General features: G+C 55.0%; 11 protein-coding genes across 11 annotated transcripts; 2 read left to right on the forward strand and 9 right to left on the reverse strand.

Moving 5' to 3' along the window:
• Positions 1-1,251: 1,251 nt before the first annotated feature.
• On the reverse strand, positions 1,252-2,200 carry M421DRAFT_421374 (uncharacterized protein). Its single transcript, XM_033592801.1, has 3 exons — positions 2,064-2,200; positions 1,915-2,007; positions 1,252-1,861 (listed from the first exon to the last, which is right to left on the reverse strand). The coding sequence occupies exons 1-3, from the start codon at positions 2,098-2,100 to the stop codon at positions 1,665-1,667; spliced, it is 327 nt and encodes a 108-aa protein (XP_033447784.1). The 5' UTR covers positions 2,101-2,200; the 3' UTR covers positions 1,252-1,664.
• Positions 2,201-2,462: 262 nt separating this feature from the next.
• On the reverse strand, positions 2,463-3,586 carry M421DRAFT_41160 (heme oxygenase-like protein; the record flags this gene model as incomplete). Its single annotated transcript, XM_033590409.1, has 2 exons — positions 2,463-3,492; positions 3,546-3,586. Coding segments are annotated over 2 exons (1,071 nt in total), but the record flags the coding sequence as incomplete, so codon positions are not given.
• Positions 3,587-4,008: 422 nt separating this feature from the next.
• M421DRAFT_421376 (UBC-like protein) lies at positions 4,009-5,819 on the forward strand. Its single transcript, XM_033592802.1, has 2 exons — positions 4,009-4,702; positions 4,752-5,819. Exons 1-2 carry the CDS (start codon positions 4,252-4,254, stop codon positions 5,600-5,602), a joined length of 1,302 nt encoding a protein of 433 aa, XP_033447786.1. The 5' UTR covers positions 4,009-4,251; the 3' UTR covers positions 5,603-5,819.
• Positions 5,820-6,429: 610 nt separating this feature from the next.
• M421DRAFT_421378 (glycoside hydrolase family 131 protein) lies at positions 6,430-7,892 on the reverse strand. Its single transcript, XM_033592803.1, has 2 exons — positions 6,928-7,892; positions 6,430-6,864 (listed from the first exon to the last, which is right to left on the reverse strand). Exons 1-2 carry the CDS (start codon positions 7,575-7,577, stop codon positions 6,636-6,638), a joined length of 879 nt encoding a protein of 292 aa, XP_033447787.1. The 5' UTR covers positions 7,578-7,892; the 3' UTR covers positions 6,430-6,635.
• A 432-nt stretch (positions 7,893-8,324) lies between these two features.
• On the reverse strand, positions 8,325-10,321 carry M421DRAFT_421379 (glycosyltransferase family 31 protein). The gene is made up of 2 exons (XM_033592804.1): positions 9,129-10,321; positions 8,325-9,081 (listed from the first exon to the last, which is right to left on the reverse strand). The coding sequence occupies exons 1-2, from the start codon at positions 10,155-10,157 to the stop codon at positions 8,695-8,697; spliced, it is 1,416 nt and encodes a 471-aa protein (XP_033447788.1). The 5' UTR covers positions 10,158-10,321; the 3' UTR covers positions 8,325-8,694.
• Positions 10,322-10,969: 648 nt separating this feature from the next.
• M421DRAFT_5826 (uncharacterized protein) lies at positions 10,970-11,854 on the reverse strand (the record flags this gene model as incomplete). Its single annotated transcript, XM_033595581.1, has 1 exon — positions 10,970-11,854. The coding sequence occupies one exon, from the start codon at positions 11,852-11,854 to the stop codon at positions 10,970-10,972; it is 885 nt and encodes a 294-aa protein (XP_033447789.1).
• Positions 11,855-12,424: 570 nt separating this feature from the next.
• M421DRAFT_421381 (DUF427-domain-containing protein) lies at positions 12,425-13,495 on the reverse strand. Its single transcript, XM_033592805.1, has 3 exons — positions 13,381-13,495; positions 13,182-13,328; positions 12,425-13,133 (listed from the first exon to the last, which is right to left on the reverse strand). The coding sequence occupies exons 1-3, from the start codon at positions 13,395-13,397 to the stop codon at positions 12,548-12,550; spliced, it is 750 nt and encodes a 249-aa protein (XP_033447790.1). The 5' UTR covers positions 13,398-13,495; the 3' UTR covers positions 12,425-12,547.
• A 1,903-nt stretch (positions 13,496-15,398) lies between these two features.
• On the forward strand, positions 15,399-17,750 carry M421DRAFT_64461 (carbohydrate esterase family 4 protein; the record flags this gene model as incomplete). Its single annotated transcript, XM_033596163.1, has 1 exon — positions 15,399-17,750. One exon carries the CDS (start codon positions 15,399-15,401, stop codon positions 17,748-17,750), a length of 2,352 nt encoding a protein of 783 aa, XP_033447791.1.
• Positions 17,751-18,238: 488 nt separating this feature from the next.
• On the reverse strand, positions 18,239-20,290 carry M421DRAFT_64883 (MFS general substrate transporter; the record flags this gene model as incomplete). The annotated part of the gene is made up of 5 exons (XM_033596201.1): positions 18,239-18,812; positions 18,862-19,066; positions 19,116-19,850; positions 19,905-20,035; positions 20,097-20,290. The coding sequence occupies 5 exons, from the start codon at positions 20,288-20,290 to the stop codon at positions 18,239-18,241; spliced, it is 1,839 nt and encodes a 612-aa protein (XP_033447792.1).
• A 698-nt stretch (positions 20,291-20,988) lies between these two features.
• On the reverse strand, positions 20,989-22,708 carry M421DRAFT_421383 (DUF1692-domain-containing protein). The gene is made up of 3 exons (XM_033592806.1): positions 22,377-22,708; positions 21,776-22,330; positions 20,989-21,722 (listed from the first exon to the last, which is right to left on the reverse strand). The coding sequence occupies exons 1-3, from the start codon at positions 22,564-22,566 to the stop codon at positions 21,190-21,192; spliced, it is 1,278 nt and encodes a 425-aa protein (XP_033447793.1). The 5' UTR covers positions 22,567-22,708; the 3' UTR covers positions 20,989-21,189.
• Positions 22,709-22,810: 102 nt separating this feature from the next.
• Positions 22,811-23,792, reverse strand: M421DRAFT_421384 (uncharacterized protein). The gene is made up of 2 exons (XM_033592807.1): positions 23,684-23,792; positions 22,811-23,573 (listed from the first exon to the last, which is right to left on the reverse strand). The coding sequence occupies exons 1-2, from the start codon at positions 23,705-23,707 to the stop codon at positions 22,938-22,940; spliced, it is 660 nt and encodes a 219-aa protein (XP_033447794.1). The 5' UTR covers positions 23,708-23,792; the 3' UTR covers positions 22,811-22,937.
• Between the last annotated feature and the right edge of the window lie 1,198 nt (positions 23,793-24,990).

The following is a 24,990-nucleotide window of genomic DNA, read 5'->3' on the forward strand; positions in this document are numbered from 1 at the left end:
CGACTGGGCTGCACTGGAATATTGCGAGAAGGCCGTAAGTACAGGCGCGAGTCAGAGGAGAAGCGCACCTCCTCTCAGCGCCATCATTATGTTACTAGGCATAAGATCCTGTGTGAGCCTGAAAGTGCCTGTAATGGCACCTCCTGGGGTGCAGCTACTCTTGGATGTGTGCATGGGCTGAGCGAAGAGCATCCATCTGTCGTCCCCGCCGAACGCTTTGACGATGAACACGCGGACATAGAGTCGTAATACCACCGCTATCTATGCCATAGAGAGGGGAAATCCCGTCTGGTAAGACTTGTCAATCAAGTTCGATGTAATCGGGCTCTGGGTGCGTACATGGATGAGCTCGGAGGCACGAGATCCAATTCTCATGGTTGCTTTATTGAACGTGAAACGAATGACTATAAACTGGTCTAATGGATGAGAACCTCGAATATGTGTTTACAAGTATTGTAGGTTACGACTGCTGTGTGCCCTTATATGTCAGGCCTGAGAAACTCAGCAATGTGCCGCAATCGTCATATAACTGAAGCCCCTTTCGCCATGCAGAGATGCGAGCCCTGTCCACTAACTCTTTCTGCACTCTAGCAATCAAGAGGGAGCAAAGGACAAGCGCATTGGGTCCTGAGGGCGAATCGTAGCTTTTCTCGATATGTTCGGCTTGCCGACAGAATTTGATGAATGTGGTGGGCGGCGATCTTGTGTATTTTGGTACTACGGAAGAGCGCTTATCTACATGTGTGTGGGAGCGGGAACTAACGATCTGGCCAATCAGAGGGCGGCAGCCTCGAACCGGATTTAGCCATGGCCGATGTTAGCCTGGGTGGAGTGATTCCATTGTGCCCAGGTGGTAAGCGTTATCAAATGAGTATAAGATCCTTCGTGGCCCTCCACATCAAGCCGCATAATGGGCACATCACACGGATTCGGCGGAGGGCTGTTATGATGATCCGTCCCATCAAAACCCTTCGAGCTCACGCTCGCGCATTAATGCGAATCGCCCTCCTCCGGCAGTGTAGGCACCGACGCTATGGTCGAAGCTCTCAGTGCATGGCGATGCCTTGATTCCGTGGTGCATGTCACTGCGCAGAAGGCTTGTGGCGCTTCCACACAATTCTTGCGAAAGTTTGCGTCTTGTTGCAGGGATGCATCTCGTCAGTTTGTGTTCTCTTATCGTAAACGTCGATGCTTGGTTCGTTTGTGAAACGTTGTGTGAGTAGAGACGAGCTGTTCAGGATCAAAGGTTCTCATCTTTACGAGGGATCTGCTGGGCGGCATCTGTAGTTCCTTGATCGATACCGCGGTGACTGGCAGGGCGAACTTCGAGGCTTCACTCCAACAACGTGGGAACTTCCGGCCCTAGCAGATTAGTAAATGAGTAAGAACACCAGTCACAGTTTTTCCTGCAATGGCAAGGAGTTCAAGCCCAGGGTGGAAAGAGGAGACGAAATGCAATGTCACGCTCGAACCGTTCCGGAACTTGGTCGGCGAGCATTAGATAATGTCATGGAGCAAGGTTATCCAAAGACGGGCCATTTTTGAAGGTCAAAAGGGCTGAGCTTTCATTCGCGGCCCTGCACAGCGAGTGCTGGCGTTGGGAGTGTGGTAGCCGAGCAGAGGTATTGTACACTATTCTACAAGGAACGTCGTCTCGACAGTGCTTATACGCCGTACCTGAACTCACGCACTTTCTTCTGATAGTAGTAAGTCGCGAGCAGTCCCGTAGCACCAAGGGCAATCGGAACAGGTGCCCGTCCGCCCGTCTTGATGATCCTTGGGATCGCTGATCCAAGCAGAACCACGCTGTTCCCCAGCGCAAGCTCTGTGCCATAGTCCTTATTCTCTTTGATCAGGTAGCCTAGAACATGATTAAAAACTATTTACTCGGACCAGTGCAGGAAGAAGACCTACCAGAGTAGCCATATGAGGCACCGAGTACGAGGCCTGCGACGAGAGATGGTGCTGAACGCGTTCGGAGATAGCCGGCAGTTCCGCCTACCGAGACTGTACCGTTTATTAATGTTCCGATGTCGACACCATGTATTCAGTAGCTTGCTTACGGAGACCAGCGAGGGTGAAGGACGGATGTTCTGCCATCGTTGATTGATGGTAAGAGATCAGGTGTCAAAGGCAGGCCGCGGATTAGCGAGGCTGTTCGGCGAAGTCGCGTTAGTCATCATCACGTGTCTCGGCCTCCGTGCAGAGCGAACGCGCGCGCATATATTGCTGATCATTCTGAGGAAGGTCGATCGGAAAATAGTAATACTGGATTGACTGAACAGATCTTGCAATCTGCAAGGCGTATTTAGGGTATCTTGCTTCTCATCATACTTAATCAAAACCAACGCTGGACGTGACAAAACCCAACTATGACAATCCCAACATTACCGCTGCTGCATAAAGGCGATTGCAAATGATAAGCACTACCAGTCTTGAAGCAGACTCACACCCAAAGTAGGCAGTAGTGCAACGCAGATCAAGCACCCCAGTGCTAATAGGCTGCTGGTGATCTCTGGTCGCCGCAGCAACGCAGTCAGCGACTTGGGCAAGCTGAGCATGTGCCTCTGGACGACAGGTCCCTCGATATGAATTTGCTTCTCTGTAGGCGTCTCCTTCAGAACCTGCGCCACTGGGGTCTCACTCTGAGGTTGCGCAACATGGGCCGAGCCGACCATGTCGTCCAGTTCGAAGACGACTCCTGCGCAAAGCTGGAAGATGGTCTTTGCCTCCTCGATCACGTCCACTCTTTGATCGTCGGTGAAAAGATGTTCTGCTTCTGCAAGCCTCAGCCGAAACTCGGCTTTGATATCTTCGCCGTCGTGAAGACCAGGAAAATGCCAGAAGCCGAGTCCACGTTCTGTTAGTGTGATCTCATCTTCTGGAGCCTGCGGAGGCCAAAAGTCATCGCCGGCTCTCAGCAATCCTGCCCTTATCCACCTACCGCCGGAGAAGACGGCCATGTAGAAGCACCAGGCATACGCCACCAACGTCCATGGCTTCTCGTTCACACTTTTGCGGATGTGAGTGCAGAACGCTCCTACTTTGTCGCCGGGGTACTTCGCCAACAAGACCTCAAGATCTGTTGAGTGCAGATCGAGCAAATACTCGAGATCTTTCTTCAGCCTCCCAGAACGTGAGAGGCCTCGCGGACGTAGCGTAGACAGAAACGAGGCGAGCTGTGGCGAGGGCAGTGTGGGTGCGCCGAGTGTAGACGTAAAAAGCGAGGGCGAGTCGTAGGGGTTGACTAGTAAGTACAAGAGGATCGGCGAAGTTGTTCGACTCGAAGACGAGGCTTCGATAGTGGAAGGGGATAGGGAGGTAGGCCGAGCGTGGTCGCGAGTGAGGTCTGCCCACAGACTTTCGAAAGTCAGGTAGATGTGCGCGAAGTGAAGCAGACCGGTTGCGTAGAGGGTCGAGTCAGCCGTGTGCGGTGGCAGTCCAAGTGGCAGACGGCTTGTTATCAAGCGGTTGAGGTTGGTGTGCAGTGTTCTATATGTGGTGTGAGTCCATGATACATAGCAGCAGAAATGGATAAAGCTTACCGTGTTGCTGCGTTGATCTCGCCTGGCAAGGACACAGGCAGTCCTTTGGCGCTCTCCAACATGGTCGACGACGTAGTGATTCAGTATGGCAGCGGCTGTAACGGAGGCGTAGTTTGCGCAGCGGCGCACAGCTTCTCATACGCTCTTCACAACACGGTCGCTGCGGCAGAGCTACCGTTCAAACACTACCGTCTCTCGGACCCTGCATGCGTGCAGCACACGCGCATAAGAGCCTTGACAGTAACGTCTCGTGTCAAGCTCACGCGGCGGCGCCTCGACTGAGGGGTCTTGCAGGCAGGCAAGAGGCGCGATCTCGATCGGTCGATGGTGTCATTTTCGTCCGAGGCCATGCGCGCGGCCTAGATGCAAGCGAGTGGCGTTTCAGACGTCAGGAGCGATTTGCCACTGTGGAGCATGATAAGAGGCAGGTGTCTGCGGCATGTTGAACGTGATGGTGAAGTCGAAACAGGACGGACGCAGAAGAAAGCGCTGGATGATGAAAAATGTGATCGTCCGGGTTCACGGGTGCGGGATGGGGATCATGTGGTAACTGGGCATGTGGGAGCCCTTCGATTTGCCGGGTAAGGCTGGCGATGGTGAGATCGGGGGCCGTGCTGAACCGTCAACTCGACATACGGACCGATGAGCTGTTCAAACATGTGAACAGTGTGCAGCACAATTGGGCTGGTACCGGGAGAGCTGCTGAATGGCCAAGCTGTGGAGAGACGGGGTGAAGGAAAGGTCCAGATCCATCACGGGTAGCGCCTGTATTTTTGAAAATACCTATTTCAGGGTGTTGATCTCTGTCAAACACGCTCTGGCTACCGGCCAACGCTACTGTAGACTAGATGGCAAAAGATGGCCGAGATCCCTACATTTGGCAATGAGGCGTGGTACAGACCCGCACGTACCCCAGAATGACAGTGATTGCTGGAGTGGGGCGGCGGTACGGCTGGCCCTTATTGCAACGAGCGCAGTCGCAACGTCCACGTCAACGTCTCAGCTTCCAGCATTCAACCGGCAACGGCCGGCCAACTATCTTCTGAGCGATCGCTACCTCCGGAAGCTCCAGAACAGTCGCCTGTTGCTATACCAAATCGCGGCCATGTCCACCCGCGGACAGTTCAACACCAAGAACCCTACCATCAAGCGCATATGTAAGCTCAGCCCCCTCCGCATCCCTTACATAGTCTTAACACGACTCAGTAAAGGAGGCCTCTGAGCTCTCAGTCTCTCCCTCGCCAGATTACCATGCCGAACCGCTAGAGGACAACATCTTCGAATGGCACTTCACAATCAAAGGCCCAGAGTCGCCTTCCGCATACGCTGGTGGCATCTACCACGGGCGGATAATACTGCCACCGCAGTACCCTCTTCGACCGCCGAATTTCCGCTTCCTTACGCCCACAGGACGATTCGAGGTGAATCGTGAGATCTGTCTGAGCATATCTGGACACCACGAGGAGACATGGCAACCGGCCTGGGGCGTGAGGACGGCGCTGGTGGCCATCAGGAGCTTCATGGACACCGATGCCAAGGGCCAGCTGGGTGGCATTGAGTGCAGTAGAGATGCACGGGAAAGGATGGCAAGAGACAGTGGGAAGTGGGCGTGCTCGGGATGTGGGAAGAGCAACACCGACATCATGAAGGAATGCGAAGAGGCTGTCAAGGATATCGAGGAGACAGAGGGCAAGAGGAAGGAGGAACAGGTGCCTGAGGAGCTGAGACTTGCATACCGGGACGAGCTGGGGCAGAAAGAGGACGCTGGGGCTGAGAAGATCGACAAAGGCAAGGGCAAGGCGGTTGAGTCCGAGGCACGACATGAGGAATCGATTCGACCTCCAGCGCTGGCTGCTCCAGCAGATACACCGCCAACAATAACACCGTCCCTGCCCGCCGTGATTGCACCCAGACCTACGAGGACAGTACTAGCCCCACCGCTGCAACAACTGGTCGGACAGAGCGCAGATCGCTCGCTGTCGTGGATCGACACTTGCATCTGGGGCGTTGTCGCAGCGTTACTTTTCATGATCATAAAGAAGTTCGATATCCTATAGAGTCCGGCGTGACTCGCTGTTGAAGACTGCTTCGAGTGTTCTTTTTCTATTTCCATACATATAGAGCGATGGAGTTGTCAGTAGTATTATCTCGTTTCGTACACATTTTTCAATCCGAAGCAGCAAACCAACCGTGAGAGTCGGTCGCTTTATTTCAACTATATAGACATCCAATTTAGGCCACGCGAACCGCGTCTCCGCCATCGTGCAAAACGTCATCATCGTTGAATTTTCTCATGCGCTACCTGTGCAATTTGTAGATAGATAAGACTCGAACACTTGCGGTTCCATCATATTCATGGTCGGTAGCTTGTAAATATACTGGAGCTTTTGCAATCTAGTGCAGTGCTGACCACCTCCCAGCGGCCGCATCACCACCCTCATCCGTCTGCGCAGTCTCCTCACCTTCAAATCTACCGTCGTTCCCACCTGGGTTACGTGCCCGTCGTGGTCTGGACCAAGCTTGAGATCATCATCACATTCACCTGCGTTCGCACCCTGCTATCCGCGTCCAGCTGCTCGATAAGATCATACCTCAGAGCCTCTGGGGCTGGCTTAGCGGAGATGCACGTGACTCGAGTCACGAGACGCCACGACAGATCATGCCGAGAGAGCGCGGCTCGAAGCGCGAATACCTGGATTCATATGGCGTCGACGGATGCCAATGAGGAGGGTAGGTGGGATTAGTTTGGGAGCTTATCAAGTGCGGAGATGAGCACGACACGACTGAAGACTTTGAATACCAGATCGAAGTTCGGGAAAAGGAGTCCGGAAATCCAACAGGATGCCGTCACAGACAAGTCTTTGCCGTGCCCGCCAGTCTCTGTGAGGAGCAAGTTCAGTCGCTAGACAGACGTATACGGTAGAGTATTTGGATCCCATCAGTACGAGTGCCCTGCGATCTGCAGGGTCGTACGTTCAATCATTCTGTCTATGTATGTCTATGTTCTGTAAATGTACAGTCGTCACCCAACACGCGCATTCGAACGCCAAAAACTACAAACGGGGAAGGAATGTTATCAAACACTAATGCTCAGAGTGAGATACAGCCGTTGGCAGAGTCCTCAACGAACAGGCCACCGTAGATCAGTCCCTCGTTCAGATTTGGAGACTGGAATCCCGCATTGACGACATCGGAAGTACCGGTCGGCTTCTTCAAGACACCCATCTGAAACTGGCCACCGCCTGCAAGGTTGATGCTGGTAGGGCCTGCGACACGCGCAAGCGCAGCAGTGCCGGCAGAATAGTAGACCGTAGTTTCGCTGCATCGCGTATCAGCATGGAACTTTCCAATGAGCAATGCATGGGACTAGGGGGGTTCATACTTCTTGGCGTAATCCAATGTGATGGCAAAGTTCTGCCACTGCTTGTAGTCGATCGGGGTATCCCAGATCTGCTTGCCCGCGCGGTCCAGGATCTTGAAGTTGTCCTTCTTGCTGCTGGGGTTATCGATGAGCGTGCCGGCCTGGAACTGGATTTGGTTGTTGCTGAAGTCGGCTGCCTCGTGCCACACATTAAGGTACTCGTGCGTCAAGTTGAGCGGACGAGTGGGATCCTGCTTCACGCTGAAGTGCAGAGTCTTGATTCCCTCGTCGGAGGCGTCCTGCGCTGAGTCGGCTGCGAATTGCAGTCCTGCGCGTCGAAATCCGAGCTGCTTTTGGAAGATTGAGGCATCGCTGATAGTGACTTCAACGGCAGAGTGGGCGGCGCCGTCGAATCGGGAGCAACCGACGGCGGGGAACTTGAGAATTTGTGACCACGTGAGGTTGTTGCCCTTGACGAAATCGGCGTTGAAGATCGCGTTGGTGCTGTCGAAGACGGTGGGGGTTGTGGAAAAATTTCTGGGGACGCGGCCATCAAGAACGATGGGGCACATTACGTTATCGGTAGGTGCGCGCGGCATCAAGTAGAGTGAAGGAGCCGCCAAGGCAAGAGGGGCTGCTAGCAGCGTGGTAAGAAGAGAAGTGGTGTACATCTTGAAGTGGAAAGGAGTGACTGTGGGTGAATCGAATAGAGAATCTGGACTGGAAGGAGATAATTAGGAGGGCATTTGTATCGTTTTATGCTTTTGCTATCGTATCTTCAAGCACATCGGATGTCATCCATAACTTCCTGTGTCCATTTCTTTTGGCAGTTTTCTGGGCGGTATGATGCCCGCGCGATCCGATTCGTTATGGAGGCAGAAATCCCAGGCGATACTATGGAGACTATGATCCTTCATACCGGTATAAGCAGGGCTGTCGGTCCGCAGTATGGACATTGGACAGATCTTCCAAAGTAATGTCGGCCCATCTGAGTGTAAGACCGGCGTAATTTACCTGCGACATGATGCGAAGGCGTTCTGTGGTCCGGGACCTGGGGTAAATGCATGAAGCGAAGCGGACCGTATTCCCGGGAACATCTTCTAGAAAAACACGGTGCTTGTCGAACTTGGTTTTATTCTTTACGAGAGGGCCGGTGTGTGAGGTAGGACTGAATGTCTTGAGGCTCGTTGCAGTCTCCATCTGAACTGGCAATCCGCACGGAATCAAGGCTCTGACACTGTTTCGTCTATTGATATCTTCATTTCGGCGGCACTGGTGCAGAGCGACCGTCAAACGTCCAAGTCGTGGCTAAGGACGGGAAGGGCCGAGTACGAGCCGCAGAATGGTAGCAGCTTACGACTCACCTGCCTTCGCTTCATCAGCATCAACATCCAGGACGAGCGTTTGAGCAACCAGAGTTGTCCTGCAAAAAATGCGGTTGATTAAGTTATACGTTCCTATATCTTCCCTGGATGCGGATGGCATGTAACCGACATGCTTCGTGGTCCACCCAGTCTCTTTGTGCGCGAGATCGTGCCCTTTTCACGCTGCTTCTCCATCTTATCAACACAAGCTGCCATTCGTGACGTACCAAATAATCGCTCTCTATGCTCTTCGCTCAAACTCAACAGTGGTGTGTATCCAGAACGCCATGCATAATTGATCCACCACAACGCCATCAGGACCGTCATCCTGCTCCTACTCAAACAGAAGTGTGCGCACATGCGCTGCTGTCTTGTGCGCATTACGGGAAATGTGTATCGCGGTGTGCGGTATGATATGGCCGTTCTACAGCATCCTGGGACTAAGCCATGTGGCCTCGTCGCAGCCTTCATAAAACTTCCTCTCACCCTTCTCATCGGATACACCAAAGCCCAATGTGCGGAACGTCTCGGCGTCCCAACCAGAGACGAATTCACCCTGGCCACCATTCTCCTTGTCGACTGCATCGCCTAATCGAATGTAACTCGAGTGACGACAGACGGTCTGCGAGAATGACCACTGGAGACAGTTTGGGTCGTTGTGGCACTCGGAGCCACACATGCCGGCGTTGTGGTGGGCGGGGCGATCGTTAGGCACGGGGGCCTCTGAGAGGTTGTCCCACCATTCGCGAGAAGGGCCATTCGCAAGGAAGGAGTGGGTGTAGGAGAGGAGAGAGGAGTATGTAAAGGGTTTCTGTCATTGTCAGTACGAGCCAATCACAGTGGGCTCCAGTGACCTACCAGGTTGTAAGGCCGTGTGCGCTCCCACTTCCATAGGTTCTCCATCTGCTCGGGAGACAGCTGGTGCAGCGAGAGCAGTGGTACGCACCAGCGATCACGGTAAGTCGTGATCTTGCGCAGCTCGTCGCTAGTGAATGTAGGGTCCAGAGCTTCCAGTCTGTGACCGGTAGCGTTCTGAATAGCGTACGCAAGGACTGCGTCGCCGCGGGCTTCCTCCTTGACCCAGCTTTCGAAACGCACGCTCAGGCGATTCTCACGGGGGATATCCGTGGAGCCTGGCGTCTTTGCAGGGATCAGCTGCTTCATGAGGCCGTTCGACATGACGAATCCTGCGCCACCGTATGCAAACCAGCGGCCTTCGCTGCCCTTATGCGGCGCGCCCAGGTAGTGTGACTCGTCGGGGTCGAGCTGGCTTAGTAGGCGGAACAGCGTGTCCCAGAAGAAGTAGACGTCCGACTCGAGGAAGACGTACCACTTGGCCTTCGGGCTAGAGATGTATGCCTTGTCAACCATGGGCAGGTACTTGAAGCGGTCCAGCTTGAAGCTGCGCTGCGACTCCTGCTTCGTCTCGCCCTCGGCGTAAGCCTTCTTGTGGCTAACGTAGGCCTGGAAGTCGAGGTTGTTGACTTCGTAGCTCTTGGGCAGCTCGGCCAAGATATCGTAGACGTGTCGGTCGCCCAGTCGTTCTTCGGCCTCGCTGACGATGATAAGGTTGTCGATGCAGCTCGTGACGGTGCTGAGATGCGCCTTGTTGACAGCTGTCTCGCCAGCAGCCACCTTGAGGACGACCTGGACCTGCTTAAGCAGGTCCTTGGGAAAGTTCTGGCAGTAGTCGAGCTCAATACTGTTCGCACTCCTCTGCTCGAGCGGTGGGAAGAAGCTCTTGGTCTTCGCCTTGTGGACGGGCTGTGGCGCAGAGGGTCTCCGCCCCTTGAGCGTATATGCAAAGAAGAAGAAGACTACTACGAGAATCAATATGCGCCCAGGGCGGCGGGCGAGGCGGGCCGCCAGCACGTTCAGCGGCGGCATGCTGAGGTGCGGTGCGGGAGACTGATTGCACGGCGATCTACAGGCGCGGGGGGTGCGCAGAGACGTGAGGTGTTACGAGCGAGGGGCGGTGCACTGGGACATTGGACGGCCGGTCGACGATGCGGTGGGGGGGTGCGATGATGCGTGCGTGTGGATGTTGAGCGTTGAAAGTCCCAAGTTCAACGAGTCCACATATGGCTCAGCGCTCCTGAACGTTGCCGCGCAGACGCGCAGCCGAGACACGCCAACGGATTCGAGCAGGGCGGCCGGGCGCGCTTACGCTTCCGTCTTGACACCTGCCATCGCTGTCAACCTCAGGCCCCCTCGAACGTCCGTCACATTTCAAGCCATGTCAGCCGTTTGCGAGGGTAGTCCTGAGCTCGTTGGTCGTCTGTAGCTGGTGCTGTGCCACAGCGATGATGGCAGAGTGTCACATGCTGATGGTAGAGTGGGAAACACCAGATCGGTACATGCGCAACAGTGTAACCCGCAAAAGGAATACCACGAGCATAATGACAGTAGAAGAAAAGAGGCGGGCTGATTGAAGCTGAGGACATGATCACTTGGTGAGGCTGTGCGCGAGGCAGGCACGGAAGACACGGTAAGCTCGACCGAACAGAAGAGGAAGGAACACACACAATACTGAGAATATCGTCCTTTTACACTTGCAGCAGCTTCATGCACTTGGGGATGGCCTACAGGGCCTTACCTCACGACACGGGCAAGAAAGGCAAGGTAATATGATCATTGTTATGTCTTCAAGAGTTTACTTCAGACGTTATCATCAACAGAGGAAAATCATTCATCCTCAATCACCAAATCCGTCCAGAGATCACCTCTCCAAGCTCGACGAACTCATTCAACGCCAAGATATGGCTCACTCTGTTGTCCCAATGTGAGTCATCTTCGACATCAGAATAATCTGGCAGAGCATCGAACTCCTCGCTCGACATGATGGGGCCAGTGCCCTTGCCAGGAGACCATGGGCCACGAGTGAAATTTTTGTCTGAGGAGCCTGACGACGTTCCGCTCAATTTGAATGGCCACTGAATGGCCTTCATCTCGACTGCGTAGTTCGAGGAGGAATCAGAGGGCGTCATGGGCGGGCGCTCCGCGCGCAAAATCGCCTTCAGCTCCTCGGCGGTCAGCTCGACGTCCTGGTCCTCATCCTCCCAGGACGATGGAGCAATGAAGAAATCAGAATTTCCTGGTAGAACGCACGTTTCCGATGCAGCCAAGATATGCTGTAGTCCAGAGCTTGCTTGAGACAGACCACGTGAGGAGTATTCGACATCAGAACGTAGTGACAAAGACTCGTTGCTGCTCGCCGAGAGGCGAAGATAGCGGAAACAAGCCCAGTGGGCCATAGAAGAAAAGCCACTGTGTGCAAGTCGATGGCGTTCCGCTTCGTCGAAGCGGCGGAAAGACCGCCGTAGCATAGAGTTATGGCTATGTTCTTCCATTTCATAAGCCTGATATGGCCCACCAGGAAAGCAGTCCCAGCTGCGCTCCGCATCGCGCCATTCTCGTTCTGTGTCGTTGCCAACCTCTACCCACAAAATGTTCACAAGTTCCTCGTCGTCGCTGAAGGCTGTAGCAAGACACGTTCCAATAGCGCTCAATTCAGCCAGCGGCAACCGACGCACAAGTTCTAGTGTTGCGATGTTGACCTTGAGAGCTACTTGGGCAGCGCTCATTAGCGCGCCGTTGATGTATACAAGGAGTCCGGAGCCGTGGGAGAACTTACAGACGTGGGCGGCATGTGTTTCCAGAGTGACTGTTGCAGTGACTTTGCGAGTGGTATGGAGGGGTATATAGGGGACCTGTTGGCCAGTGTCGCGTGTGCGTCCTAATGGCCGCGATGCAAAAGTAGAAGCTGCGCCTTGGGTAGAAGATGAGCACACCGAATCGGAGGAGTGATGTAGCTGCTGATAGAGGTCTGCCTGTGCGGAGTGTCGTCGAGTGTTATAGAAGGGCACAAGCTGCACAATGCGTTCGCGCGCTGCCATAAATACCTGCTTGAAGCGGATCATTCTCCGTAATCGCTGCGGTTGTCGTCGTTAGTAGCTTTGCTGAATGTCGATCGCCAGATGTGGTGAGCATCTCGCGGGCAGGTGAGCAGAAGCTGAGTGAAAGCTTCAAGTATGAGCGCTCGTACTGTACAGGTACGCGCTGTGTGCGATTTAACCCCCCTGTTGGTGAACAGTACTATTGAGCAATTGCTGAAATGAATAACAAAGGAACGAATTTTACAGCATTGTAGGCATCTGAGACGGCAGACGAACAACATGGATCGACATCTCGAAGTAACTATAGCCAGTACCACAAGCTTGCTTGAGGCGAAGACTAATTAGCTGTGCTACATCGGTCCATTCACTGCGAGTCTTCCATCACTGCTCCTTCTCCCCATCGATCCACACGTCAACTTTCTCGTTGTAAAAGCACATATACCCAGCAATAGGCGTGCTCTCACTAGTAGGGTACCTGTAGTACCAGACCAGATCTCTATACTCCTTCCCATTCACGATCACATCGTAGTAGTTCGCTTGACCTTTGTAAGGACAAAGGGTCTTAGTATCGCTCAGTCTCAGACACTCCCACTTCACACTCGTCGGTGGCAAGTAATGCCTCGTCCTGAGCGTCGTCTCCAGTAGAAACAACGGGCTTGAGCTCTCAGCGAGCACGACGCCGTCAATGCCTACCTTGATGTTGCGCGTCGAGTGCAGGATGTCGATGCGCTTGTAAGGGTCCTTGGGGTGCCCGTAGACCGGGACATCTTCCTCGAACCACTGGTCCATGGAGTGGAAGTCAACTTTGTAGAGGTCTTTGAGCGCGGAGGTGTTGAAGAGAAGGACTCGGTTCGTGGCACTGTGGCCGTTGTCGAGTTGGACGAAATGCACGGTCTTGTTAGTTCCATCGATCGGATCCTTCAATGTGACGTTCACATCTTTGAAGGCGGTTTTGGGGACGTAAAATCTTCATTGCATAAGTCTCATTGCACCATTTTGGGATGCTCAGGCTCACTGTGGAAAATTTGGGTGTTCCCAGACGTGGTAGGCTTGTAGTGTGTCGATGACGTATTTGCCTTGGAACAATGCCCTCACTCGACGATGCGTCGTCTCGACTCTGTACGGGCCATCTGATGCGAGCTTCTGGGCAAGCCTTATAAGACTGAAAGTGTCGATGAGTATGCCTTCAAGTTGTGTGGCATGATGGTACAAACCCGCTGTTGTTCGCCATGACGCCCTGGTGTTCGGTGAATGATAAACCTAGATAGTCACCTGTCCTCAAACATTGCTTGACGCAGAGAGACGAAAAGCATTCCTACTGGCTTTGAGGATCACCTGTCAGGCAGTGATGATGCGTGCTGACTCTCAAGCTAACGGGAGTGGGGTTGAGCGGGGAAGCGGCGAACTGCGGTCCCGAACGTGCGTACCTCCGTGTTCTGCATTCCACATTGAAAACGTGTAAGAACTGGACGCGGACGAAGATAGAGTATCTTGAAACTTTTTCTATAGGTCATTGCAAGATCTTTCTCGTTGATGACAGCGATTTTTTGTTTTGACTGTCTACATGTCTTTGTCGAAGCTTGTGTAATTATATGGCTGGATACCTGGATTCTGAAAGGGCTTACTTTTGGAACTGCCCATAGTAGCGATCCGAGCTGTCTTCCAATGAGTGCCTGAACAGGACACTGCATCATACAACATGGATGCATGTCTACCGCTGTGGAGCTGTACCGACAGTTGTGCCATTGAAGTTGGCAAGATCTCCTAATCCGGAGAAAGCTGAATGGCACATTTCGCGGTACTAGTAAGACATAGGATCCCACCGCAGGATGACCGATCATGATCTATGTTGGTGGTAACGGGGCGTATAGCTCCGCACAAGAGGCTTTGGTCGGGAACAAGATTTGCGACCCATCAGACCCAGGTCCCTGACTACTTTGTTGTTGAAACCACGACCTCGTGGCGGTCCGCCTTTTTGCTGATGGCACCTTGGCAGGGGCAGACTTGGCGAAAGTCGGGAAAGAGATTGCGCCTTCACGAAACCGTATGCATGAATTATGACCGTACCGGAATAGCGCAGCCACGGGCCCTAGATGATGTCGCTGTACGGGTAAGTAGATCACGGCAGCGCGAAGAAACGCGAGGCTGGAGATGATGAGGATGCAGAAGTCAGAATTGGCTTCCTTGGGCTTCGTGGTCGCACGTGCCGACCGCCCTTGCCTAGTGAAACGATTCGCTACAGACGACAAATCAACTCTTAGGTTACACAGATACCATGCACGCTGTGTGACGTCCACGCGAGAGCTCGTGTCTGCACTGTCTCATTATTGGAAGGACAGCGTGATCACACTTTTGCTCTCAGGCTGGACGCCTGGTCCGTCTCTGCTTCCGTCAATACACCCTCAAACATCAACTTTACTGACTTGCTGACGGCCTTCGTGTTTAGTTCTCGGCAGATGAAGGCCAAGTGCGCCGCAGCTCCGCTTTTCCAGCCCAACAGCGTATGCTCGTGTTCCTTCGTCGCACGAGCGCGAGTGGCTTACCGCGGAATTCTGTGAGCCTCTCACGCCAAGGTACGAGGGCGACTTACCGTCTCGGTAACACCCCTACACGGCTGCTGTCATGCCATCCCGCCTTGCTTCGCACACAGCTGGGGACAGCGCCATTGATGGCTTGCATGAGGCCTAAGCGCAGATGGGCCTTCTTTTGCTCCGCAAACAAATTGATGGATCTTTGAGCGTTACTAAGGGCCCATCATCACCATCATATCCAGCGGGAGCTTGACTTGCTTGAGACAAAATCACGAAATCCTTGTCATCAGAGGAGTGCTTGCTCCACAAACGCCCAGCAACGAAGCATAAGAGTTCAGGGGCCTTGCTGCCCTAACCGCTGCTTGGGACGAACCGTCAGCACGCGCCAAACTCAACATGGTCGAAACGAACGATGGATCGCCAGCTGCCCAGACCAGGCCACCCTAATTAGAATCATGTCTTCCCGAAACACAAGGATTGCTTCGCGAAGGCTTGCACGCCCAGTAAACTAGGCAAAATGTCGCGTATGTCTTGGCTCTCGCCCCTGTTCTACCGCTGGATATAACATCGGTGCAGCCCGCTGGTGACGGTACTGTACGATTTATCGTCCAGATCTTGTCGAGACGTAGTTTTGACATTTCAATTGGAAGTCTTTGACTTCTGTACATTCGTTATAATACTCTCGCTACGCCTAGTTTAAGATGCGTTCATCCGTCCTAATTGGCCTCGCCGCTGGCTTTGCCAGCCAGGCCTACGCTGCCTGCACCTCCGCTTTGAAGATAGACGACTTCTCCAAGTGGTCCAGCAACACCAACAGCCTTGGCCAATGGACTAGCGACGATGCCTCCATGACCACGATATCGGCTGCCAGCGGAGTCCTGTCCTTCCAGCCCAAATCTGGCTCATATTTCTATGAGACCTTCGAGTGCCAGGCTGCCAGCAGCAACAACTACAACTCCATCCAGTTCACCGTCAAGGGCGTTTCAGGAGGCTCTGGCACTCTGGAGATGCAGACTAAGACAGCCTGCTCGGCGTCCTCGTACACCTCGTACTACACTCAGTTCACTGGATTGACTGGCCAGACCCAGACCATCACCATCCCTCTGAGCCAGTTCTCGGGTGCCAACGCAAACGCCGTCACCGGCTTCGTCTGGTCTGGATTCTCTTCCACTACCGCTACATGGCAGTTGAGCAACATTCAGTTCGGCTGCTCCGGCGGCTCTACTGGCGGTGGCAGCTCTACATCTGGTGTCAGCTCCACCATCCGTTCTGCTTCTGGTGTCAGCTCCACCATCCGTTCTACCTCTGCTACTGTTTCGACCCGCACAACCCTTGCTACCTCCACTGTTCCCGCTCCCACCGGAACGTGCGCTGTCTCCCTGGTCGATGACTGGACATCGCAGTCTCGTCTTACCTTCATGTTCTACAACGCTCTGAACAAAGCCTCGTCCTCAGATGGCACCATGACCTCCCTCACCGTTGGCAAGCCATCTAAGAACCGCGTTGAGATCGTTCCCAGGGACACTAGCTCATACTTCTACTCCCAGTTCGGTTGCTTTAACGCCAATGCCAAGAACCACGCTGGCATCTCTCTCCGCATCAAGGCGCCTGCCGGAACTAGGTTCAACATTGAGCTTGATTCTTCCAGCAGCTGCAACCCCACTGCTGCTCAGGCATTTACTCAGTCCACCACTGAGCTTGGCTGGACTTTCGATGGCACCGAGAAGTTGTACACTATTCCCTTCTCCAAGTATTCTGGACTGGACACTACGAAGCTTACCACCATTCTTTTTGCTGGTTTCACTCAGACTGTCTCCTTCGGTCCCATGGCTTTCTACTGTGGCACCACTGGCGAGTTCACGGTCACCACCACCGATCCTAACTCCGCTCCTACTGCTACTGTTGCTGCTCCTACCGGCACTGCTGCTGCCTACGTAATTGACAGGTTCGCCAGCGCTGGCAGCAACGCTCAGGGCTTCTGGCATGGTGGTGATGATGGCATGACCCTGACCTACAGCGGCGGTCTTACCATCAAGTCTACCGACGCGGACTACTCTTTCTACTCGCAGGTGTCTGGATCTTGCAGTGACTTCAGCAAGTACAAGGGCTCGTACCTTCACATCGCCTACTCTGGAACCACCAAATTCACCGTCGCCTTTCAGCAGCACAACAGCGCTTGCAACCCCGAGATCGCTCCCTACCCCTTCACCTGGGACTCTGTCGAGGCTTCCCGTTACGCTAAGAATGGCCACATCTACATCCCTATCAGCCACTTCAACATTGACTTGACAAAGGCCATTGGTTTCGCGCTGAAGGGTTTCTACAGCACCGACACCGTCAAGCTGACCGTCATGGAGATTGTTCCCTCGGTCCCTGCCGGCTTCGTCATTCCCAACGATGAGGAGTCCGGTGACCTCGTCTTCGCCTGCAAGCGCCCCAACTCGTTCGCTTTCGCCATCGACGACGGCATCCCAGACCTCGCGCAGGAAGTCCTCAAGATCATCCGCGAAGAGAACATCAAGGTCACCTTCTTCACCGTCGGCGCGCCCCTCCTCGACGAGACCACCAACCTGACCAACGTCTACAAGGAGATGCAGGCCGCCGGCCACCAGCTCGCGCTCCACTCCTTCACCCACCCCAAGATGGAGGGCCTTCCCGACTACGCCTCGATCGACTGGGAGTACAACGAGGACATCAAAGCCATGAAGAGCCAATTCAACGGTCTCGACACGTCCTACTTCCGCCCTCCCTTCGGCAACGAGGGTGCGCGCATGCGCTCGCGTCTCGCAAAGGCCGTGGGCCGCAAGCCCACCATCACCAACTGGTCCGTCGACGTCGAGGATTGGTTGTGGGCCGAGACCAACACCCCGGAGCAGCAGATGACTGCGTTCCAGCGCGATGTTAACAAGGGCGGTAACTTGGTTGTTCTGCATTACCTGTACCCCTCCACTGTCAGCTACCTGCGGCAGTTCATCCAGATCGCCAAGGCGACGGGCAAGCAGCTGATGCGTGTTGATCAGTGCATGATGGACCCCAATGCTCCTGCTTTGTAGAGTGGGTGAGTGTATGGTGTTGAGGCGATTGGGGACGGAAGGGGAGCGGTAGTGAGCAAGTGCTCCGCGAACTGTAGATGGACAGTTGTTCGCATTTCTTAATCATAATTTAACGCAATGAGAACGAGGTCTAGACACGTCTTCGTCTTTCCGGCCTGCTTGCATGTGTCAGCGCGACACAGCGCCCGAATCTAGTCACGGCCACGAAACACAAGGCCTCTTCCAGAGAGCAGACGGTTTCTTCTCTTTGGCAGCAGGCAGTTCCTTGTCTCTAGCAGCAGGAGGGCTGGTCCGCTAAAGTAGGGGGGCCTCTCTGGCTTTCCAGCCGAACCCCTCATGACTTCGGTCGGGCGTTCTCTTCTTCCTTGCATCATCTCGAATCAATCTGATTACCCAAGACTCTGCGCGCGATATAAAAATGTAGCCGAGCAATGACGATATAGAAAGTAATGATATAAACACGCATACAGAAAGGCACTGAGCACACTTCAAGAGACAGCGTGAGTGCTCTCTCCCCGCTGCCAGAACCTCCAGCTCGTTGCCTCGCTCCGCTCGTTCGACGTGCCAATGACCTTACCCTTTACAGGCTGCGTCATCTGATCCAGCTTGTAGTTCTTCATGCACAGCGACAGCGGCAGGATGGGCACAGCGGCACAAATGGCGCCGATGAGCATGTACCGCATCGTCTCCTGATACGCCCTGTTGATGGCAATGCGCTCCAGCGAGCCGTGGGGGTACAGCGAGTAGTTTGCCGCCGTGACGCCGTCGCTGTATATCGTCGCGTAGTTGGGGGCGACGTCGGGTGGCAGGTACGCCTGCAGCTTGCGCGGCACGTAGGTGGTCCAGATGGCGCCAGAGACGGCGGCACCGACCGCGCCACCGATCTCGAGGATGGTAAGGAAGACGGTTGTCGCAGCGGCGACTTGCTGGTGCGATGCCGATGCTTGCACGCCCAGCTGGGCTGGGACGTTGAGGAAGCCGCCGCCGATGCCGATTGCGATCTGGGTGCCGATGATGGACCATGTTGATGCATCCTCGGTGCGGTAAGCGAGCATGATTCCACTGCACGCGATTAGCTTTCCGTCTGTGTTTCGGACGCGAGCAGACTTACAAGCCCATTATGTAGATGGCTGCTCCAGCCGTGACGAAGTACTTGTAGTGTCCAGTCCATTTGATGATCAAAGACACGACGATGGAAGAGACGGTCGACGCGAATGTAAAGACGCGCGTGATATAGCCCGCAGTCACCTGCGACTTGTTCTGCACGATGAGCAAGTACGAGAAAAAGTACGGGAAAACGCTCATGTAGAACGCCACTGCACGTCGTCAGTACGCCCATCAGATCCAAAGCAACAATCGACTCACTGAAGTAGAAGAAAGCGATCAAAACACCCGCGACCACTGTCCTGTTCCTGAACAGGTTGGGTGGGAAAAAAGCCTTCGGTGCGAGCTTCTTGCTTGTCTCCCAGAACGGAAACAGGATGCATACAATGCCGCCGATGACCAGCATGGCGATCATACTACCGTTGCGCCATCCTCCGTTTGCGTTTGGAGCGAGCGTGAGAGGGAGTAAAATCAGTGAGATTCCTGCAGCTAACAGCAGCAGGCCGAACACATCCATGTCGTACCAGAGGTTTTTGAAGATGGAGCCGACGCTGTAGCCCCTGAATGGACTCGGAAAGTCCAGACCGAGCTTCTTTGCGCGGCGATGGTTCATGAACAGGCTCACTGCAAGAGGAATGAAAGCAACAGGGAGGATGATGGCCCAGATTCCATAGCCCCAGCGCCAAGTGGTGTTGGTGAGGATGGCATTGGCGGCCTGGGGTCCTGCAAAAGTGGTCCAGAGGAAAGGCAGGTCGAAGATAGTGGAGTACAGAGCGCGATTGAGCAGATCTGTCGTGTCTGCGACAAAGATCTGCTGCAGGACTTGAAGCCCGTTGAACCCAGCAGCCCAGAAGACTTGAGCGCCGGCGTATGTTCGAACGTTATTCGAGGCAGCTTGTTGGATGTAGCCGAGCGTGTAGAAAAGAATCGAGATGCTGAATGATTCTAGCCGTCCGAACACATCGGCGATCTTACCCATGGGAGGCTTGATCGCAGCTGGAATGAATTAGCGCTGAAGCTCGGAATACAGCTCGAACGTTGGAAACGTACCGCTCACGACACCCTGGATGACTGCCACAGTCGATAGCAATGAATGCGAACTGAAAGCACTCGTTGCATAGAATGTGAGGTTTGAGGTGACCTGAATCTCAAAGGATGTGATATTGGCAAGCAGCATGAGTCTGCGAAGGGGTCAGCATTTCGTATCTTACGAAGATAGAGAGCTGTCTGAAGAGTACACACCCAATGTAAGCAACAATTAGGCTCACGGTGGTCCAAGCCTTGCTCACAGCTTCAATTCTTTTGACGCCGGCTTGGGCTTCCTCGCTGCTGCTTCCGCTATCTGTATCGTCGCCAGATCTGTAGTCAGGCGGTGGTGCATGGACGTCATAGGTCTTCTCGTCGCCATGGGGCGAAGGTGTATCGCTTGCTCTCATCGACGTCCTCATTATTAGAGCAAATTATCTCATTCACCACTCCAAGAGCAGAGAATGCAGAAAGAGTTTCAGGAAGGCTGACACCTGGCGACGATCACATTTATCTGATCGGCACTGCGCACGCTCAGCCGTTCACGGCCGGTAGATACTAGGCTCGGCTTGGTAACGCGCTGCTGGCTGGTTGCATGGCGGGAGGCACCATGACCAGTGACTCGAGCTCCGGGTGCTGTGTGACGATGTGCGACTGGAGCTGGAGCCTGCAAACCATGCTGCCGGGCCACCACCAGCGGTCGCCCCATGGGCTTGGTGTGAAGAGGATCTGATAACGTCACGCTGGCTGCATTGGCGAGGGCTTGGGCGATGTCATCGCGTGCAATTGCCATTCTGAATGTCAACATCCATCGATGAAGAGATTTTGTGCGTGGCAGCTCAGCGCAAGCACGGAACAGCCTGCCTAGCTGATGCGTCCGTGCAACGCCGTCTGCGGGTCAGAGTGAGGTGTCGCACGAGGCAGCAAGTAAGGAAATGTCAGGGCTGAGTGCGGTTCGTGGCACGCATTCCTTGGAGACGAGAGGCCCCGTTGGGCGAAGACCCTCACAGAGCTAGACCCTCACAGAGCTAGGCCCTCACAGAGCAGCTCACAGAGTTATAAGACCCAGGACCTGACCGAACACCAAAACGCCACTTTGCACACAAGAGTTGGATCAAGGCTGACAATGCGCGGCGACGTTGCACGTCGGACTCGCTGTCGTCATGTGAATATGCATTGACTCGCAAAACAACCTAAACGCCGACACACAATCATCAACGCCTGAAATGCAATCACACGTTCACTCTTGAGTGAAATGCCACATGTCTAATCTTGAATGAAATGCCACATATTCAATCCTCTCCCTCCTCTAATCCCAGCTCTTCTTCTCCATGGCCGGGGTGCCCAAGACGCCCAAGTCGCGCGCCCGCCTTGCCCTCCTGCCCCAGACCTCAAGGGCAAGATCGTACATCTGCCAGGCCCAGCCACCGGCGACCATGACGCCGCTGATGACGTTGACGAGGCGGACGACGAGCGGCCAGAAGCCGCCCCACTCCTCGACGACGCTGAGGGTGATGGGCTCGATGTCGAACTTGACGAAGACGCCGGGCACGCTCTGCTCGGGCACCGTGTGCGACTGCGAGGTCACGGCGTACTGGTTCGTCTTGATCGCGTGCTGCGCGAACAGGCCGGCGGTGGCGGCGCTGTCGGCGCTGTCGAGGGCGCGCATGGCGCGCAGGCTGTCGGTGTAGATGGTGGGCACGATGGAGATGTAGTACTGGAACTTGTAGAAGTGGTCGTCCGGGGTCGGGGTCAGGGCGATGGTGTTGTCGAGCGGGTTGTCCATGGAGGGGAAGTACGGGCCGAAGGACAGCTCGCGGACCATGTGGGAGAAGTTGAATGCTGCGAGGGGTGTCAGTGGGGGCCTGCATGTGCGGCAGCGAGGGGGAGGGTACACTTGTGGTCCAGATGCTCGCCGAACTCCATGTAGCCGTGGCCGCGGGCGGTGATGTGGAAGTCGCCCTGGACCTTGTTGCCGTCGAGGCTGCCGAAGATGCGGCACGAGTCGGTGGCGCCCTTGATGCGCGGCGTCTTGGAGAACTTCTTCTTCTGCTTGGCATTGAGGTGGTTGTGCACCTCGAGGTCGTCCATCTGCCAGCCCTGGCCGATGTCGTCGGCGTGGAGTTCATGCACGCCCTTCTCGGCGTTCTTGCCCGTCCACTGCGCCCAGCTCGTTGCGTCCTTGCGCAGCAGGTCGCCGGCGAGGGTGCGGTCGCCGGCCGCGTCTTGCATATTGACGTGCAGGTCGGCGCAGCGCATACCGACGATGATGTCGAGGTTGATCTGCATGTCGTGCGAGACGCCCTTCTCGACGGAGAAGGTCTGCGTCGTCGTGCCGGTGAACCAGCGCGACGTCTCGGTCCAGGCCAGCCAGATGCACGTGAGGATGAGCGTGACGGTCCAGGCGGACGAGTTGCGGCCCTGGACGAGGTACGTCTTCTTGGTTTTGGCTGTGCGGATTAGAGTGAATCTCAGGACCGCATGGAGACTACCTACGAAAAGCGTCGAAGCTGCTCACAATGCCGCCCTTGGACGGCCCAAACGCATCCTCGTCGAGCTTCTGCGCGTAGCTGTGGTCCTGCACATAGCTCTGATTTTGCCCGTAGCTCTGGTTCTGCGCGTAGCCCTGGTCTTGCACATAGCCTTGGTCCTGCACATAGCCCTGGTCCTGCACATAGCCGTTCATGGCGGCGAACAATTGCGCAACGCGGTCACAGCTAACCCAATTGCGACTACAAGTGCTCGATGAGAGACAGCCACGTAAGGAATCGGTGGTGGAGTGGAAGGAGCGCCACTGCTGACTGCGAACACATCAAGTCAACTTCGGCCTACGCGTCGCCGAAAGGCCACTTGGACGTTCTGAACCCGTGGAGCTAGTAATTCGGCCGCGGGAATGCCCCACGCTGTCACCTGCAACACCAAAACCCCAACAGTGCCCCAGGGTTCAGTCACTACGTTGTCTCCTGCTACACTAGAACCTCGACAGGGTCATAATGGAGACAATTCGTAGTAGTTCTCTGCATTTGCTCATTCATAATCCCCGTCCTCAACACCCATCTAAGCAGCCTCGTCGCTCAGCCCACTGAACTTGCTGCCCCCTTCATGCTTTCCATCCCCAAGCCCACCACCCCCAACCGCCGCATTGTGCTTCGTCTGCTCCAGCTCGGCCACCCTTGCGGGGTCCTTCTTAGTACCAATTGGCCCAAACTCCCTCTTGCCCGTCAAGTTGGGGTCCTCAGTGACGTTCTTGCCAGGCATCTTGAACGCGCCCTCGTGATCCCTCACGCTATCGCCGGCGCCCGCGAACCCGCCTAGTACCTCCTCGACGTGCGACGACGGCGGCTGCGTCGAGGTTCCCCACCCTGTCGCGCCGCCGACCTTGTTGTACGTGGGCCCCACGCCGTGCTCTTTGCCGAGTCCGAGCCCGCTGCCCGCGCTGAGCTGCGCCTGCTCTGACCAGTTGGACGCTGCGTCACGCGCTTCGGCGTCGACGGCGGCGTCGAGTGTGCGTGCCCCACTCGTGTCCGTGTTGGCGGCTGTGCTGCCTGCTGAGGGCTGCGCCGACGCTGCGGCTTTGGGGTTGCCTTCACCAAAGGAGCCGCTGCCCTTGAGCGACTCGGCTGCGAGCGAGTCGCTGGTCACCATGCCCACGCCTTCGTGGATGGGGATCTGGGACCGCGGGTCCGTCGTTACCTGGACTTGTGAGCTAGGATGCCTATGACATGACGATGTGGCATTATGCATGCACGAGGCAAGGCGAGGCTTGACTCGTGCGAGCGGGCCCTGGGTGGGGTGGCTCTTACTTTCTGGCCGTGAGACTGAGACATGGTACGTGATATGCTGTGTGCAAGTATCTGTTGAAATGCCTGGAATGCGGTGGATTGTTCTGCTGCTCATCTCCCTCAAGACAACAGCACCTATATCCTGCCTCAGCTAGTGACATGCTCTTGCGTCATGCGGAGCTGCTACATTGTGACGTCAAGCGGTTTGGTAGCTCTCCAGCTCCCCATCTAGTGGGCTTGATGACAGCTCCAACGCTGCTCCGCTAGAGCTATCCGGACGCAGCTAACGAGAGGCTAATTGGTCGTCCAGAACCGAGGTGCCGGACTTGGGATCTTGTTTTGCTATTGTCCAAGCAACCTGATCTCAGGGATAAGCAGTGTCAACCTGCAACCACGGTGGTGGATGGCACCATCACCCCAACCCATCATCTTCCCAGCGTCGTGGCATACATATCTTCATTCAATGGTGGGTGTACGACACGCCTGCAGTATAAACATCATGTCTCTGCGTCTCGCTCTGCAGCCAGGAGCGCATGCGCTGAAGGTGAGCGTTCGAGTGTAATTTGCCAATATTTGCATGCCAGTAGCACGCGGCAGCCGAAATCACAGACGCATCACTCAGGCCCGGCTTAATCGTTCGTTACTCATCATCTATTCCACACTCGACTGCTCTCGCAGCTGCACTACTGCATTTGCTGACGCAGTGCGCACAAGGTAAGATCCCTAACAAAAGCAATACTCTGGTATCCCAAACGCCGATGCAAACATGCATTGCATACATATCGCACACCATACCCGTCAATGCTCACCATCGACGCTCAACATCTACTTAGATGAAGAGGGCGTACCCAGGTCCTATCCGGTGGTCTGCTCAAGACCAGCGTGGTTCTTCTGGTCGCGGGTAACAGCGTCGTTGGGAAGACCACGCAGGCCATCCTTGCCCTCGCGGCCAGCAGGCTCCGCAGAGCCGACAGTAGCGGACTGGCTGCCGGAGCCGACGTTGACGGTGCGCGCGTCGGACGAGTTGAAGTCCGAGGCAACGGGGGGCTGCTCGGGGAGCGGCAGGTTTGACTTGACCTCGTCGATGGTTGAGGCTGAGGCCTTCATGTCGGTGGTGGTGGGAGCGTAGCCTTGCTGCGAGGAAACCATTTTGAGTGTGTGGCTGGGGCGTTGTTAGTTGTGGTGTTCGTGACGCCCATGGCAGCATGAAGGAGTACTAAGTAAACTCGAGCGGCGCAACATTGAATTGTAAACTTACGTTTGTGAAGTCGTTGAAAAGGTAAGGTAATGGAGTCGAGTCGAGTAGTTACTGACTGCGATTGATTGTA

Source organism: Didymella exigua (genome assembly GCF_010094145.1).
Source record: "Didymella exigua CBS 183.55 unplaced genomic scaffold M421scaffold_16, whole genome shotgun sequence".
In the NCBI taxonomy this organism is placed as follows: Eukaryota; Fungi; Ascomycota; class Dothideomycetes; order Pleosporales; family Didymellaceae; genus Didymella; species Didymella exigua.

Excerpts from the sequence above, each read along its gene's own strand:
- M421DRAFT_421379 (XM_033592804.1), bottom strand. The coding sequence starts at position 10,157 with ATGCCGCCGCTGAACGTGCTGGCGGCCCGCCTCGCCCGCCGCCCTGGG. Across the intron at positions 9,082-9,128 it reads GCACACGGCCTTACAACCTG|AAACCCTTTACATACTCCTC; the intron begins GTAGGTCACTGG and ends TGACAATGACAG.
- M421DRAFT_421384 (XM_033592807.1), bottom strand. The coding sequence starts at position 23,707 with ATGTCTCAGTCTCACGGCCAGAAA. Across the intron at positions 23,574-23,683 it reads CTCAGTCTCACGGCCAGAAA|GTAACGACGGACCCGCGGTC; the intron begins GTAAGAGCCACC and ends TCACAAGTCCAG.
- M421DRAFT_421381 (XM_033592805.1), bottom strand. Across the intron at positions 13,134-13,181 it reads GAACACCCAAATTTTCCACA|ATTTTACGTCCCCAAAACCG; the intron begins GTGAGCCTGAGC and ends TATGCAATGAAG.
- M421DRAFT_421378 (XM_033592803.1), bottom strand. The coding sequence starts at position 7,577 with ATGTACACCACTTCTCTTCTTACCACGCTGCTAGCAGCCCCTCTTGCC. Across the intron at positions 6,865-6,927 it reads ACATTGGATTACGCCAAGAA|CGAAACTACGGTCTACTATT; the intron begins GTATGAACCCCC and ends TACGCGATGCAG.
- M421DRAFT_421383 (XM_033592806.1), bottom strand. The coding sequence starts at position 22,566 with ATGAACGGCTATGTGCAGGACCAGGGCTATGTGCAGGACCAAGGCTAT. Across the intron at positions 22,331-22,376 it reads GAGCAGCTTCGACGCTTTTC|CCAAAACCAAGAAGACGTAC; the intron begins GTAGGTAGTCTC and ends TAATCCGCACAG. Across the intron at positions 21,723-21,775 it reads CGAGCATCTGGACCACAAGT|CATTCAACTTCTCCCACATG; the intron begins GTACCCTCCCCC and ends CACCCCTCGCAG.
- M421DRAFT_421374 (XM_033592801.1), bottom strand. The coding sequence starts at position 2,100 with ATGGCAGAACATCCGTCCTTCACCCTCGCTGGTCTCC. Across the intron at positions 2,008-2,063 it reads CTTCACCCTCGCTGGTCTCC|TCTCGGTAGGCGGAACTGCC; the intron begins GTAAGCAAGCTA and ends TAAACGGTACAG. Across the intron at positions 1,862-1,914 it reads TGCCTCATATGGCTACTCTG|GCTACCTGATCAAAGAGAAT; the intron begins GTAGGTCTTCTT and ends ATCATGTTCTAG.
- M421DRAFT_421376 (XM_033592802.1), top strand. The coding sequence starts at position 4,252 with ATGGCCAAGCTGTGGAGAGACGGGGTGAAGGAAAGGTCCAGATCCATC. Across the intron at positions 4,703-4,751 it reads CCCTACCATCAAGCGCATAT|TAAAGGAGGCCTCTGAGCTC; the intron begins GTAAGCTCAGCC and ends AACACGACTCAG.